The following is a 14,408-nucleotide window of genomic DNA, read 5'->3' as shown; positions in this document are numbered from 1 at the left end:
AAGAAGGGAAATCTATCAGAGCCATTGCTGTTCCAATTGCTTTTGGAGGCGATTGTATAATTTTTGCTTGCAGTTCACCTAATCCAGCAGGATGAAAAAAAATAAACAAAAGTACATGCCATCAATGCCACATTATATGAATTCTTACACCCTATCCAAATTTATAAGAGAAATACGGTTGTGTTATTTTGGGCTTAAGCAAAGTGTGCCAATAATTATTGTTATATGTTTTTTAAAAAAATGTTAGAATAGGCCTGAGATTAATTGCATGATGATTAACTGTCTTTTGATTTTTATGGCGCTATTAAAGCATAAGCATAACAGTAGTCTAATAATGCACATGTATCTTATGAAGATCAGCCATTTATCCACATTAAACATGTAAGTAAATTAAATTGTCTTTTAGACTGTGGCAACCTCATTTATACAAATAATAATTGTAAAAAGTGTGGTGGTCTTGGATGTCGTTGAATTCAGGAAAACAGCCAATAATTAAGAAAAGTCTGGTTTTGACCAAAATGTCTGTTTTTTTTTTTGCCAATAATATTATTTGACGTTTCTACTTCAAGAAAACATAAGTATATTTTAGCAAAATGATTTGGAAATGGTGTTTAATACTTTCAACTTGCAAAGAACCTTGTTAGCTCACTTTGCTTTTCTCAAACAATGAATATCAAGACTTGACAAATTTTTGCGATAACTGCATGCCATAGACAAATGGACATAAGCCCAATCAATTCAGTTTGTAATCAGATACTGATGTCTGATGCACATGAAAAGAGTGCTTATGGACTTGGTACAGATGACAGCAGACATCGTTTTAAAAAAACTTTGCTCTAAATATTGTCATTAGCCGATTATGTAGTAATTGTAACAGTCCTGTATTAGAGGATTCCCTTGATTTTAATCCCTTTAAAGAGGGCTTTTCCTCATATTTACAGTATAAGTTCTCACTCTCTCTCTCACACACACACCCACACACACACACACACACACACAGCCATTTCCTTTCTCTTGAACGCACCTTTAAACATGAATGATATGCTCAGGAACATGCTGCTTACTCTATACTAATGCACACTTTCCTTTGATTGCTCAGGGGAGTGACATGTAGAGTTGATCAGTGGTTCATTAATTAAATTAGCAGCTGCAGAGCTGTGGGACGGAAGTGCTCTGGGGTGATGTGGGTAAACGCTGCTCTTGCTGATTGCACCAACAGGCCTGGTAGCTACTGCTCAGTGAGAATTACTCAACTCCTTAGTGGACATCCCACAACTTTAAAGGCCGGCTTCAGCCAAAGTGGAAAAAAATCGGGAAAAAAAGTACCTATTGATGCATCTTTAACCTTTAAAAAAAATACTTGCTGTGGTCTCTAGAATGACATTTCTCTAGTTTGAAAATGGAAAACCTCTGTCTTGCCAGTGGTGGTTAAATTTACATGGTTTAAGGCAGATACCTGTGAAGCACTGCTATTAGTTACCAAACTAGGGATTCCCAGTGGTTAAGTGACATGATGCTTGCTGGGTATATTAGTGCAATAACACTGATAAACAAAAACACAGACGTGAGAGGTACAATACTTCCCAAAAATTATCATAGTATAACATGACAAACAACATATAAAATGCTAGGTTTATGCCTGAATCTCTTGTGCTACCTCTTCGTCATTGTTTCACTCACTTTCTTTACTTTATCTTTTCTCCACCTCTCTTTATTGCTCTCATTTTTCAAGGATGGTTTGGTGAAGTCAGACATGGAAAAGTTGACATTCTTTGCCGTTTCTGCTCCAGAGAAGCTCGACCGTATAGGAGAGTATTTAGCCGAGCGCCTCAGCAGGGACGTGGTCCGACACCGCTATGGGTACGACCGGCACACATACACACACATTCATTCATTCATTCATTCATTCATTCATTAATTCATTCATTCACTCACTCGCTCACTCACTCATAAAACCATAGTGGGTTCCAGCCCTCCACTAATATTGGCTCCCTTGGTAAATATGAGCAAAGAAGGCTATGAAAATTTGTTTTGCTTAAACTTTGATCTTTTGTTAAAAAAAAAATTCACAAAAATACTCTGCTTTCATGGATATCAAACAATTGCAAACACAACAGAGGTTTATAAAAAAATATAGATCTTTGTTAAATATAGGTGTGCAACAATTATTGACACCCCTATTAATTAATATGAGAAAAATATATTTGAAGTATATTCCCATTGATATTTAAATTTTTTTTAGTACACCGGGGTTACTAGGAACAGGAAATTGTTCAACCATGACTTCCTGTTTCATAGGGGTATAAATAGGAGGCCAAATTGGCCACACATAGGCCAAATTCCCTTAGTCATTCATAACAATGGGTTAGACCAAGGAATAAAGCTATGATGTGTGGCAAAAGGATGTTGAGCGTCACAAAATGGTAAATTGCTATAATAAAATAGCACAATCATTATAAATGCCCTTTTCTTTCGTCGGGGCAATAATTAAGAATTTCCAGTCAACTGGATATGTTATGAATCAACCTGGAAGAGGACATGTGTCTATATTGTCTCAACGAACTGTGAAGAGGATGGTTCGAGTGGCAAAAAAATCTCCAAAAGTCACTGCTGAAAAATTGCAGAATTTGGTTGCATCTTGGGGTCAGAAAGCCTCCAAACTACAATCCAAAGTCGCCTGCATCACCACAAGTTTTTGGAAAGGTTTCAAGAAAAAAGCCTCTACTCTCATCCAAAAACAAACTCAAGGGTCGTCAGTTTGCCAGAAACTACTGGACCTTCAAATGGGATCGGGTTCTATGGTCTGATGAAACCAAAATAGAGCTTTTTGGCAATAAACACCAGAGGTGGTTTTGGCGCACACAGAGAGGTAGTCATATGGAAAAGTACCTCATGCCCATGATTAAATATGGTGGCGGCTGTTTTTCTGGCAGAGGACCTGGACATTTTGTTAGGATACATGGCATCATGGACTCATCAAATATCAACCGATATTAAATGAAATATGAAATGAAATGAAACCTGACTTCCTCTGCCAGAAAGCTTAAAATGGGTCGTGGGTGGATCTTCCAGCAGGACAGTGATCCAAAATCATCAAAATCAACACAAAAATGGTTTACTGACCACAAAATCAAGGTCCTGCCATGTCCATCCCAGTCTCCTGACTTGAAACCCATTGAAAACCTGTGGGGTGAACTGAAGATAAGAATTCACCAGCGTGGACCTCGAAATTTGAAGGATCTGTAGACATTCTGTATTGAGGAATGATCTCAGAGCCCCTGCTATGTATTCTCCAACCTCATCAGGCATTATAGGAGAAGACTTAAAGCTGTTATCTTGGCAAAGGGAGGTAGCATAAAGTATTGACTCAAGTGGTGCCAATAATTGTGGCACACCTATATTTAACAATAAAGACAGTTTTTCACAGCTGCCTTTGTTCATATTTACCAAGGGTGCCAATATTAGTGGAGGGCACTGTACCTTGCTGTTATATACATAGACCTGTATGACTAAGTGTGTGTGTGTGTGTGTGTGTAGGTATGTGGTGATTGCAATGGAAGCGCTGGATCAGTTGCTGATGGCATGCCACTCACAGAGCATTAAGCCCTTCGTGGAGAGCTTTTTGCACATGGTGGCAAAGTTGCTGGAATCCAAGGAACCTGACCTGCAAGTGCTGGGGACCAACTCTGTAAGTGTCAAGTTGTGGTGCACAAATAAATATAAAGATGCTTTCTCCATATATTGAGTGAAGAGAAGGTATTCAAACAGACGCTTTTTTCCAAAGCGACTTATAAATGAGGAAATACAAGCAAAGTGATACATCAACTGGAGAACAATACAAGTAGTGCTACCATGCAAGATTTATTATTGAGTTCTAGAGAAGAAAAGTGCGCAGAGTAGAGGTGTAAGAGACAGAGTAATGTTTTTTGAAAATAGTGACAGATTCTGCAGTCTGGATTGAGGTTGGAAGTTCATTCCACCACTAAGGAACAGTTAGTTTGAAGGTTCTGGAAAGGGACCTTGAACCACACTGAGTAGGCACTACTAAGTGTCGGTCGTTAATCGATCCCAGATTGCGTGAGTGAACGTGAGCCTCAAGGAGAGTGTTGAGGTAGGGGGGTGCTGTTCCAGACAAGGTCTTGTATGTGAGCATCAAGGCCTTGAATTTGATATGGGCAGCTACAGGAAGCCAGTGGAGGGAGGTGAAGAGAGGTACGACGTGGGTTCAGTGAGGTTGTGTTTGATTGAGGGGCAGACTGGGATGACAAGAAGCTCAGATTTTGCTAGGTTGAGATTAAGCTTAAGGTGGTGTTCCCTCATCCAGTTTGAGATGTCAGACAGGCAAGCAGAGATTCGTACAGAGACAGATGGATCATCAGGCTGGAAAGACCAATAGAGCTGGGTGTCATCATCATAGCAATGATTTGAGAAGCCATGAGACTCAATCACAGGCTCCAGAGATGCAGTATAAATGGAAAAGAGCAGTGGACCTAGAACTGATCCCTGTGGAACCCCAGTTTTGAGTTTGAAAGAAAAGGGAGGAGGGAAACCGGTCTGTAGTTGTCACCAGCAGCAAGGTTAAGTGACTGTTTTTTTAAGCAGTGGGGTAACCCAGGCCTGCTTAAATGAGGTCGGGTATGTGTCAATAGAGAGGGATGTGTTAAAGATGTGTGTGTGTGAACAGGTAATAGTGTGTGAGAGATGGACTGAAGGTGAGAAGGAATGGGGTTAAGACGACAGGTTGTGGGACAGATAGAGAGGAGGAGTTTTGAGACCTCAGTCTCTGATGACGTAACCTTGATGGAAAAGAAAGTGACAAAGTCATCTGCAGTGAGAGAGGTAGGGGAAGGGGGAGGATGGTTGAGAAGAGAAGAAAAGGTTTTGAAGAGAGTGTGGGTGTTGGGAGAGCTGCCAATCTTCTTTTGGTAGTATATGGCTTTAGCAGTGGAGATGCTATGTGAAAAAGAGAAGAGAAGTGTTTGGTAATTGGTTAGGTCAGTCGGATCGTTAGATTTACGCCATTTCCTTTCAGCTGCTCTTAGCTTGGCCCGATTGTTACTCAGAGCTTCTGAGATCCAAGGACTAGGGGGTGATCTCCGAGCTGGCCTGGAGGTGAGGGGGCAGATGCTGTCAAAAGAAGATGTTGGAGTGGAACATTGCGTGTCAGTTGTGGTGTTTAAGTCCAGTGAGGGGAGGTGGATATCTGAGGGAAGTGAGGTTGTGACAATGGAGGAGAAGTACTAGGGGGGAAAGAGGGCGAAGATTGCGACAAATGGTCGAGAATGTGAGGGGAGAGAAATAGAAAACAGGATCAAGAAATGGTCAGAGGTGTGGAGAGGAGTAATAAGAAGATTTTGTGTGGTGCAGTTACATGTGAGGATGAGGTCGAGCTGTTTGCCGGCCTTGTGAGTTGCTGTGGTGGCGAACTGCTTGAGGTCAAACGTGGGAAGGAGTGTGGCAAGATCAGCTGCATGTGGCTTGTCTGGGTGAATGTTGAAGTCACAGAGGACCACAAGACCAGTTCAGTCATGCAGGATGTTGGACAGTAGCATGTCAAACTCTTAATTAAATTTGCCCAGTTGACCTGGAGGACGATAAATAACAAGAAAGTGCATTTTGGCAGCGTCAGTAACTGTAGCAGCATGAAATTCAGAGGAAGTGTAGGAGCAAGGGGGAGAAAGACATAAATTTCCATGTTTTGGAGAAAAGGAAACCTGTACCACCCCCTTATCTGTTGGGGTGCACGGTATGGATGAAGTTGGAGGCTAGGGCAGGGGGTGTTGCAGTGTTCTCAGTATAGATCCAGGTCTCAGTCAGAGCCAGCATACTGAGGCTGGAGTGGGTTGCAAAGGCAGGAATGAAATCTGCCTTGTTACCGCAGATTGGCAGTTCCAATGTCCGATTGAGAATGAGAAGGAATCTGCAGAGGCCACGTGCAGAGAGCGTAGGTTGTCTAGATTGCGTACTTTTCTAGGAGTGTGCCATGGTCTGCGTTTGTGGTAAATAACAGGGATAAACTGATGACACATGTTGGTGTATAAACAGGTAAAGGGTAAAGTGAGGGGAAAACAGAGGAGGAAGAGGTGGAGAGAGGGAGAAAATTAGACTTAGCAGCGTGAGTGGTGTCTTGTCGGTGTCCTTGCTCTGTGGACTCATGCAGGTAGACTCACAGGTCTTTACACGAGTTCAGTCTTCACGTGACTAGGGCTTCATGTGAGGGCTTCACATGAGGGCTGATGCTTCCCAAACATTTACAATTTATAAGCTACGAGATCAGTGTTCTCTAGAATGACATTTCCCCGTTTGAAAATGGAAAACCTCCTGGTGACATACATGTTGGAGGTAATGATTTAAGGCAGATATCTGAAATAAGCACTAATATGCTTATCATCCTGTATATCAATGGCTAGCAGTCAGGATCAGTTGATAATAATAGGTATTCCCAGTCGGTGATTAATGCACACTGGTTATTTTAGTGCACATTAATCAGCAAAGAATTGTTGACACTGAAAACTCGTACATTTAATTCACTAATTTATGTCAAGCTTAAGTAAAATAACACTAATTAAATGAATATTAATAAGAGCAGTAACAAGACTAGTTATTTAGTTATAATTTACAATTTTATAAAATTAATTTACAAATATAGTCAAACGCAATTCTAGTCTTTCTTCTTACTAGTTTGTAGGCCAGAACTACCCTCAACGTATGCTTCAAACTTGAAGGACGCTACTGAAGAAAAACTATTTCAGACATTTAACCTTACTGGGGTTACAGTGATATTTCCAGATAAATACTACAAACATTTAACCACTCGTTCTTGAGATATTGCGCTAAAGATCATCTCCAACGGATTAACAGACGGACATAAAAAGCACTCTAAGCAGAGGCAGAGAGAGATCGGGAGAGATGAAATGAGATGAAGGGAGAAAGATCACTCTGCGTTAATGCTCTTCACCTGTTTTCTTGGTCAGATTTAGTTCAGAGGGATCTAAAATAGTGCTTCTGGATGGGGAAACATGCTGGATAATTTAACGGTGAATGGAAGGTTGAGAGAGAGGAAGTCGGTGTAAAGTGCTTTACAAATTAAATTGCAGAAAAGAAAGTAGCAGAGGCGAGAACGGAACGACTAAAGGAATTAGCAGCTAGATGGGTGGACAGTGTGAAATGTGCCACTGAGTGAATTCTGAAGTGCTGATGTGTTTACCCTTTTCTTTTTGAGTATTTCTAGGCTTTATATTTCCATCACTCTTTATATTTTGAGACTCTTATCAACACCTGATTAGGGTGAAGTAGAAGTGTTAAAGCTTTGAATCACTGAGTAGCACATTGGTATCCTGTGAGCCTGTGTAATACCAAGGGATCTTTTTAACGCTAGAGTTTTCTACACTAATGATGAAAGTGACATTTTCTTTCAGGGTCATTTGGAAAATAAAAGGAACTTTAAAGGCTGCAATTTGAGTCAAGGAAAACATATCAATTATAAATAAACACCACCATCAATTATAAATGACATTATAAATAGAATAGGATGGGATAAAATTGTAGGTCTGGAGGTCGATTCCTTAAATCGGGTTTTATTAAATTCAAGATTTTTCTTTTCCAAATACAGATTAGACAAAATCCAGATGAGTTACCCTGACACCTCACCAGCAGTTCTGAAACTAATCTGTTAAATGATGGGAATGTGAAATATTTTAAAATTGAATGTCATAGCTTTTTGTAGATGCTGATCGTCTCAGTGCCCTAACTTTTTTTTTTTTTTTTTTTTCCTCAGATGAAATGTTGTAAATCTACCATGAGTTTAAAATATGTTTTAAATATCAGTGAAATTCTATCCCAATGTGTAGACATGTCTGGTGGAATATAAAATTGGTAAATTTCTGGCCTTGGAACATTGATGATGTCCCCATCAAAATATGACTTATTAGAGAAAGTTAATATACACACTTCATTACAGTACTCACCATTTTGCAGCAGAATCTGCTCCATGTTTTAGTGCCATATTTCAATAATAAGCTTATTGTATCATTTTAGTTGCTATGGTCTGTAGAGCTTTAAGTTTATGTGTATAAAACCATCATTAATGTAATTAATTTATGTGAACTTAGGCTTCAGTTTGCTCAATTTAATATTTACATTTGTGTACAGTATTATTAAAAGTAATCAGACAGCATTAGGGTAATGCAAAAAAAAATAAAAAATTTACATACATAATGCTTTGCTGTACATCAATAAGATAAACTTAAACTTTAACATAAACATCTTACAGTCCCGAAAATATAGAACTAGAAGCATAAAAAAAATTTATCAGTAGTGGACAAGGGGCATTTAAAAAAAATAGTTCATCAGTGTTCAGAGGTTTGATTTAGTTAATCTAAAGTAATACTGAGATATAATCTATTATCTATCTCTCTCTCTCTCTCTCTCTCTCTCTCTCTCACACACACACACACACACACACACACACACACACACACACGCACGCACACTGAGTAAAGCCTTCAGAGAGTGAGACAGAACAAAGGAATATAGCTATCTTAGGAATTCATGATCTTCTAGGCACACACACTTACACACCCTCACACATATTTGTGAATCACACGCATGCCTTTACCGTGATATCTCACCTTGTCTCTGTCTGATAGAGAGAATTTCGTCTCATTAATGAATTATTTTTCTCATTTTCCAACTGTGTATGCGTGAGCATGCATGTGTGTAGGATATAATTTCTTGGTTAGAGTTTAACGTTTCACAGACTTTTAATTGTTTGTGTTTTTTTCTTGTCACAGTTTGTGAAGTTTGCAAACATTGAGGAGGACACGCCTTCGTATCATCGCCGCTATGATTTCTTTGTCTCCCAGTTCAGTGCCATGTGCCACTCCACACATGAAGACCCAGAGACACGCACCAGGTGTGTGTGTCTGTGATGTGATATGCATGCAAATGTTCCTCCTAGCATAATTTTGAGGTGTACTGCTTCAAGCCCTGTTCACACCAGGACGATTCACAACGTTCACAATCGTCACACGCAGGCAGAAAATGCATGGTGTTAATTTTTTTTTTTTTTTTTTACGTCTAGGTTTTTTTTTTCTTTTTTGACGTGCCACGTCAAAAACTGGCCAACCAGTTTTTTCATGTGCCCGGAGCTGACTGATAGTCCATTGTATTTATTTTGCACCTGGCATATATATGCATATAAGTATTCTTGCTAAGTGCCCCATTATTGCGTCGTTGTATCATCATATTGACCACAAAAAAAGACTATTCATAGTCAATACTTCATCAGTTTGTAGAAACATTAACAGTTTAGGGCACAACAATAGTTGCCTTACACCCACCCCCTCCCAAAAAATTTTTTATAAAAAAAATATATAATCTAGGTCTTCCCATAAGTATGTGAATGCTATGGCTGTGACACTGATTTAATTCAACAAATCATTACTTATTTAAAAAGAGTATACTGTTTAAAATGAGAACTTTAAGGATTTAGCTTTAAAGAAGTATTTGTTGCAGTGGCCAAATCACCATATACCTTACCTTACATTTCGCAAAAGTGCATACGTGCTTTTTGCCAGTTTGGAAGAAGTGTGTGAACGGCTTAAAGACATAAATACTGGCGCTCTGCTTCTTCTCAGTGATAAGCGGGTGTCAGAAATGGAAAGTTGTGCAGCGCCACCTTGTGTAACGGGGTATTTCTGCTTTTCAATAAGCGCCATCTACTGTCAGGGAGTGAATTTGCACTTGCATTCAGCTTGTGGCCTGTGTTTAATAAAGTTACATCTTATCTTATCTTTAACACGTGGGTGCGACCACAAAAAAAGCGTCAAAAAACAGACCATATAACGCACTGCGAAAAATGTCCCGGTGTGAACAGGCCCTCAGTTCTTTACCAGGAATCAGGATGTTTGGGAGGACAAGTTGAAATTTGGCATTGAAGTGATTGTGAAGCACTGGCTGTATGTGTCTGACTGTGTCTATATTTGTGTGTGTATGTGTATGTAGGATCCGCATAGCAGGTATCAAAGGGCTGCAGGGAGTCGTAAGGAAGACAGTGAATGATGAATTGCAGGCAATCATCTGGGAACCTCAGCACATGGACAAACTCATTCCCTCCATGCTCTTCAACATGCAGGACAATGACGACTTAGACAGGTACATACACATGCACGCACACACTAAAGGTGTTCAATGGTACTCACAGGAGTCACAGGAACAGACAAGTTACAATTTTTTTAATGCAGATTATTAGAGTTGAAGCTCCTGGGACAAAGAAAGGCCACTTTGATTAACATGGGAGTGAGCTGGACGCTCATGCGGTGCTGTTTTATCCAGGTCAGGGTCACTTTGGTTTAAAGTATTTTTATATGTTAGGAAAACGAACAGTGAAGTTTGTTAGAAGTCACTGGACTTGGTGAGGAGTGTCTGAGGAAGGGGAAATGATTGGTCAGAATTCTTTTTGTAATGAAGAAAACAGTCCACTGCACACATCTAACACGTACACACTACCAACCTACCCATCCATATTAGACATCACACACTCTAATATGTCGTCCATGCTCTTTACATGAAGGATTGCAACAACCTGCATAGATATACAAACATATGCAGCCAAGTCCTGAATAATAGGCTCTCTTCATGAAAATGAGCAAAACTAATGTATAAAAGAAACTTTACACACAATAAGTCACATTTTCTAGTCAAACAACTGGAAATACTCAACATGATCAATCATGCTCAAAACATTTTGAATTGTCGAAAATCCGCTGGGAATGATTACAGGGAAAACTCTAAGATCAGTTTTAGAATGTTCTGGTTTCATTGATACTTGGGGTTGTTAGTTAGTTACATTTATATAGCGCTTATATAGCTGTCAGTTTCAGTTGTCATTTCTATACGCGTTTTATGAAAGGCTGCACAAAAGAAGTCATTCCTGAAAGCAACCTTCAAAATGCAGTTCCTGAACTTCATCAAGTGTTACTGGATAATGCAAGATTGATGAGAACATGAATTCTGCCTTTTTCTGCATATTTTAGCCCAAATCCAGGCCTCAGGAGGTTGAAGCCTGATTTAAGCACCAGAAAGGTCCTTCATTTGGGAATGAGCACAGCAGTTTGGAAAAAGTGCTGTCTGACACCAGACTGCCTGAGCTCCTCCTCAGTTACTGGTCAGTAGAGAGGTGTGAAGGAATGGAGGTGTGTCTGACACCTTCTCCTCCTCAAATACATATATCTTAGACAGTGTTGGGTCATAGTGAATTTATCGGTTTAACAGCATTTCCCATCTAGAGATGGAAGTGTTGTTCCTTTTTACATCAAGTAGCTTATTATTCTACATATTTGGAACTGATGGATGAATGTGGAACATGAAATGACAATCTTTGCTACTTTAATTAAATTACTTTTAAATAACAGGCTGGTCAATTGGAGCGACTTTTCTCTGACCAGTCAGCATAGTGAGCTCTTTCTTATGAAATCAGTGTTTAAGGACTTGGTTTGTAAATTAACTCCTAACTACATTTTTACATTAGCACTTTATTAGGAACATCGGTATATCTACTCATTCATGCAGTTGTCTAATCAGCCAATCATGTGGCACCACTGCCATGCATGACATCACGGGCCAGCAGCTTCACGTCAACCATCAGAATGGTGGGAAAAATTCAAATGATCAGTGATTTTGACCGTGCCATGATTGTTGGTGCCAGATGGGCTGGTTTGAGTATTTCTATAAATACTGATCTCCTGGGATTTTCACACGCAAAAGTCTCGAGTTTCCTCTGAATGGTGCAATAAAGAAAAAACATCCAGCGAGCTTCAGTTTTGTGGACGGAAACACCTTGCTGATGAGAGGGGTCAACGGAGAATGACCTGACTTCATACTGACAGAAAGGCTACAGTAATTCAGATAACCACTCTGAAATTGTGGTGAGCAGAAAAGTATCTCAGAATGCACAGCACAACACATCAAACCTTGAGGCGGATGGGCTACAACAGCAGAAGACCATGTGGGGTTCGACTTCTGTCAGCCAAGAACAGAAAGCTGAGGCTGCAGTGGGCACAGGCTAACCCAAATTGGACAGTTGAAGACTGGAAAAACATAGCATGGCCAGAATTTACCCGTCTTCTAATGGCTACATGCAGATTAATAATGCACCATGTCACAAAGCAAAAGTCATCTCAAACTGGTTTCATGAACATGACAGTGAGTTCAGTGTTTTTCAGTTGCCTTCCCAGTCACTGGGTCAGACTCCAAGGAATCCACACCTATGTGATGTGGTGGAGCGGGAGATTCACAGCATGAAATTGCTTGATGCAATCATGTCAACATGGACTAGAATCTCAAAGGAATGTTTCCATTCATGCCAGATTTTTGTTTGTTTTTTTGCAAAGTTAGGCCCTATCAAGTATTAGTATACTGTTACTAATGAAGCGTTCAGTGAGAGTATGTTGCCCATTCAGATTTTAAATGGAACAAATTGGAGAAGATTCATTCAAACAGGCAGTTTTGAACAAGTTTCAAGTGAAATTTTAAATCATCAAATCATGCTTCCAATCAATGTTTCCCAGTGGACAATGTGATTTCATATAATACTCTCAGCTGAAACACCACCTTCTAATTTTAATTTTTTATTTTTGAGTGAGCAAAAATAAAACGGGCACATTCATATTTTCACAGCAGACTTGCCATTTGCTGCGTGCCAAAGACTTGAGTCACACTTCATTCACATGTTGAGTGACTTGCAACTTGACTCGAGACTGAAGACTTGTGAAATAACTGCTCTGTATATAAACAAAAAATGAATAAATTAGGACCACCAACATGATGAGATAATTGAACAAGTCCACTTGTTTCTGGTCTTCTGTCTGCAGCTGTGTCAGTTCTATGACTTCCAATGCATAATAATGTAATTGCAGCACTAAAGGGGCAGTAGTAGCTCAATGGTTAACAAGTTGGACTACTGATTAAAAGGTTGCAAGTTCAAATCCCAGTACTGACAATCTGCTACTCCTGGGCCCTTGAGCAAGGCTCTTAACTCTCAACTGCTCAGTTGTATAAGTGCGATAAATGTGTGTCACTCTGGATAAGGATGTCTGCCAAATGCTGTAAATGCATACTGCTCACAGCAGTAAATCACAATACAGGAAGAAAAGTTTGAAGCAGATTTGGGAGCTGTTGACATAGCTCAATTGTCAGGTGAATTACCTGAAAGAGGTAATCTTGGATACAAAAGTAGTAAATTTCTTAGGTTTGGCCTCAGATGTTTTATGAATGTTTAAGCATTCACTCATGCATTCACCTTCATTAAATGATTTATCGAGGTCTGGGTTGCGGTGGATCTGAGCCTATCCCAGGAACATTGAGCCCGAGGCAGGGATACAATGTAGTGCCAGCCCATCACAGTGTTTTGTTTTTTTTGTTTTTGTTTTTTTTTTGTGTACATTTGTTTCACAAAAATTTTCAGTGAGATAAAAGCCATATGCAGTAAATGCAGCAGTAACATTGTCAACTTGTATAACACAGCAGTTTGTTCCAGTCCATTTTATTGGATAACCACAGCATCCAAACAGCCCAGTTCACCACAATACTATGCCTATGAGCCCTCTAGATCTGCTTCGTTACCTAAGAAAAAAACTACTCACAAAAGGCTTGACTAAATAAATGTTTTCACCCTTGATGGAAGGCTGTTCCATAACTGTGTGGCTTTGTAAGAGAAAGCTCTTCCCCCTACTGTAGCCTTCACTATTTGAGGTACCAACAAATAGCCCGCAACTAAATGTCAGTTACTCAATATTAATAAATGGTCTGTACTTATATAGCGCTTTACAATGCGTCTCATTCACCCATTCACATACACACTTGCACACCAATGGTAGCAGAACTGCCACGCCAGGCGCTAATTTGCCATCGGGAGCAACCTGGGGTTTTGCCTCTTGCCCAAGGACACTTTGGTATGTGGAGTCATGTGGGCCGGGAATCGAACTGCCAACCCTACGATTAATGGACCATCCGCTCTACTACCTGAGCCATATCTTGTGTATAGAACTGTTGTATTAAATAAAACACACCCAGAAATGTTAGTTAGCTTGGTATCAAATATGTTGTCTGTCTAGCCCTATAGCGAGCACAAGGGGTTATGATGCATTTGTTACACTTGTTTTCAATACATGTGCGAAAATAAGTGTGCACCGGCTTGTGAACTTTGCTGCCTCTGTAGTTTGATGGACAGCTTAGAACCTCCTAGTGTTCTGAAAGACTATGAATGTTCAAGGCTTTCAAAAATTATACACTCTGTGTGCAGTTTTACATTTTTCCATGTCCTTGAGTTTCCTCTTCAGTTGTCCAGTTTCCTCTCACTTTCCATAAAGCTTGGGGTGCCAAATAATTGAATGTCTTATTTATTTTTG

General features: G+C 39.8%; 1 protein-coding gene across 7 annotated transcripts in view; it reads left to right on the top strand.

Moving 5' to 3' along the window:
• The window catches only part of efr3a (EFR3 homolog A (S. cerevisiae)), a 77,592-nt gene that overhangs the window by 23,852 nt on the left and 39,332 nt on the right, over positions 1 to 14,408 (top strand). For all 7 annotated transcript variants that reach the window (XM_017495780.3, XM_017495779.3, XM_017495777.3 and 4 more), the window contains 4 exons: positions 1,733 to 1,860; positions 3,538 to 3,688; positions 8,793 to 8,914; positions 10,006 to 10,155. In XM_017495780.3, coding sequence (XP_017351269.1) covers positions 1,754 to 1,860; positions 3,538 to 3,688; positions 8,793 to 8,914; positions 10,006 to 10,155 — 530 coding nt within the window. In that variant the 5' untranslated portion in view covers positions 1,733 to 1,753. The remainder of the gene's footprint in view (positions 1 to 1,732; positions 1,861 to 3,537; positions 3,689 to 8,792; positions 8,915 to 10,005; positions 10,156 to 14,408) is intronic.

The sequence above is a fragment of the Ictalurus punctatus genome, chromosome 20 (genome assembly GCF_001660625.3).
Source record: "Ictalurus punctatus breed USDA103 chromosome 20, Coco_2.0, whole genome shotgun sequence".
NCBI classification, from domain to species: Eukaryota; Metazoa; Chordata; class Actinopteri; order Siluriformes; family Ictaluridae; genus Ictalurus; species Ictalurus punctatus.
This window is presented reverse-complemented; position numbering and strand designations above follow the sequence as displayed.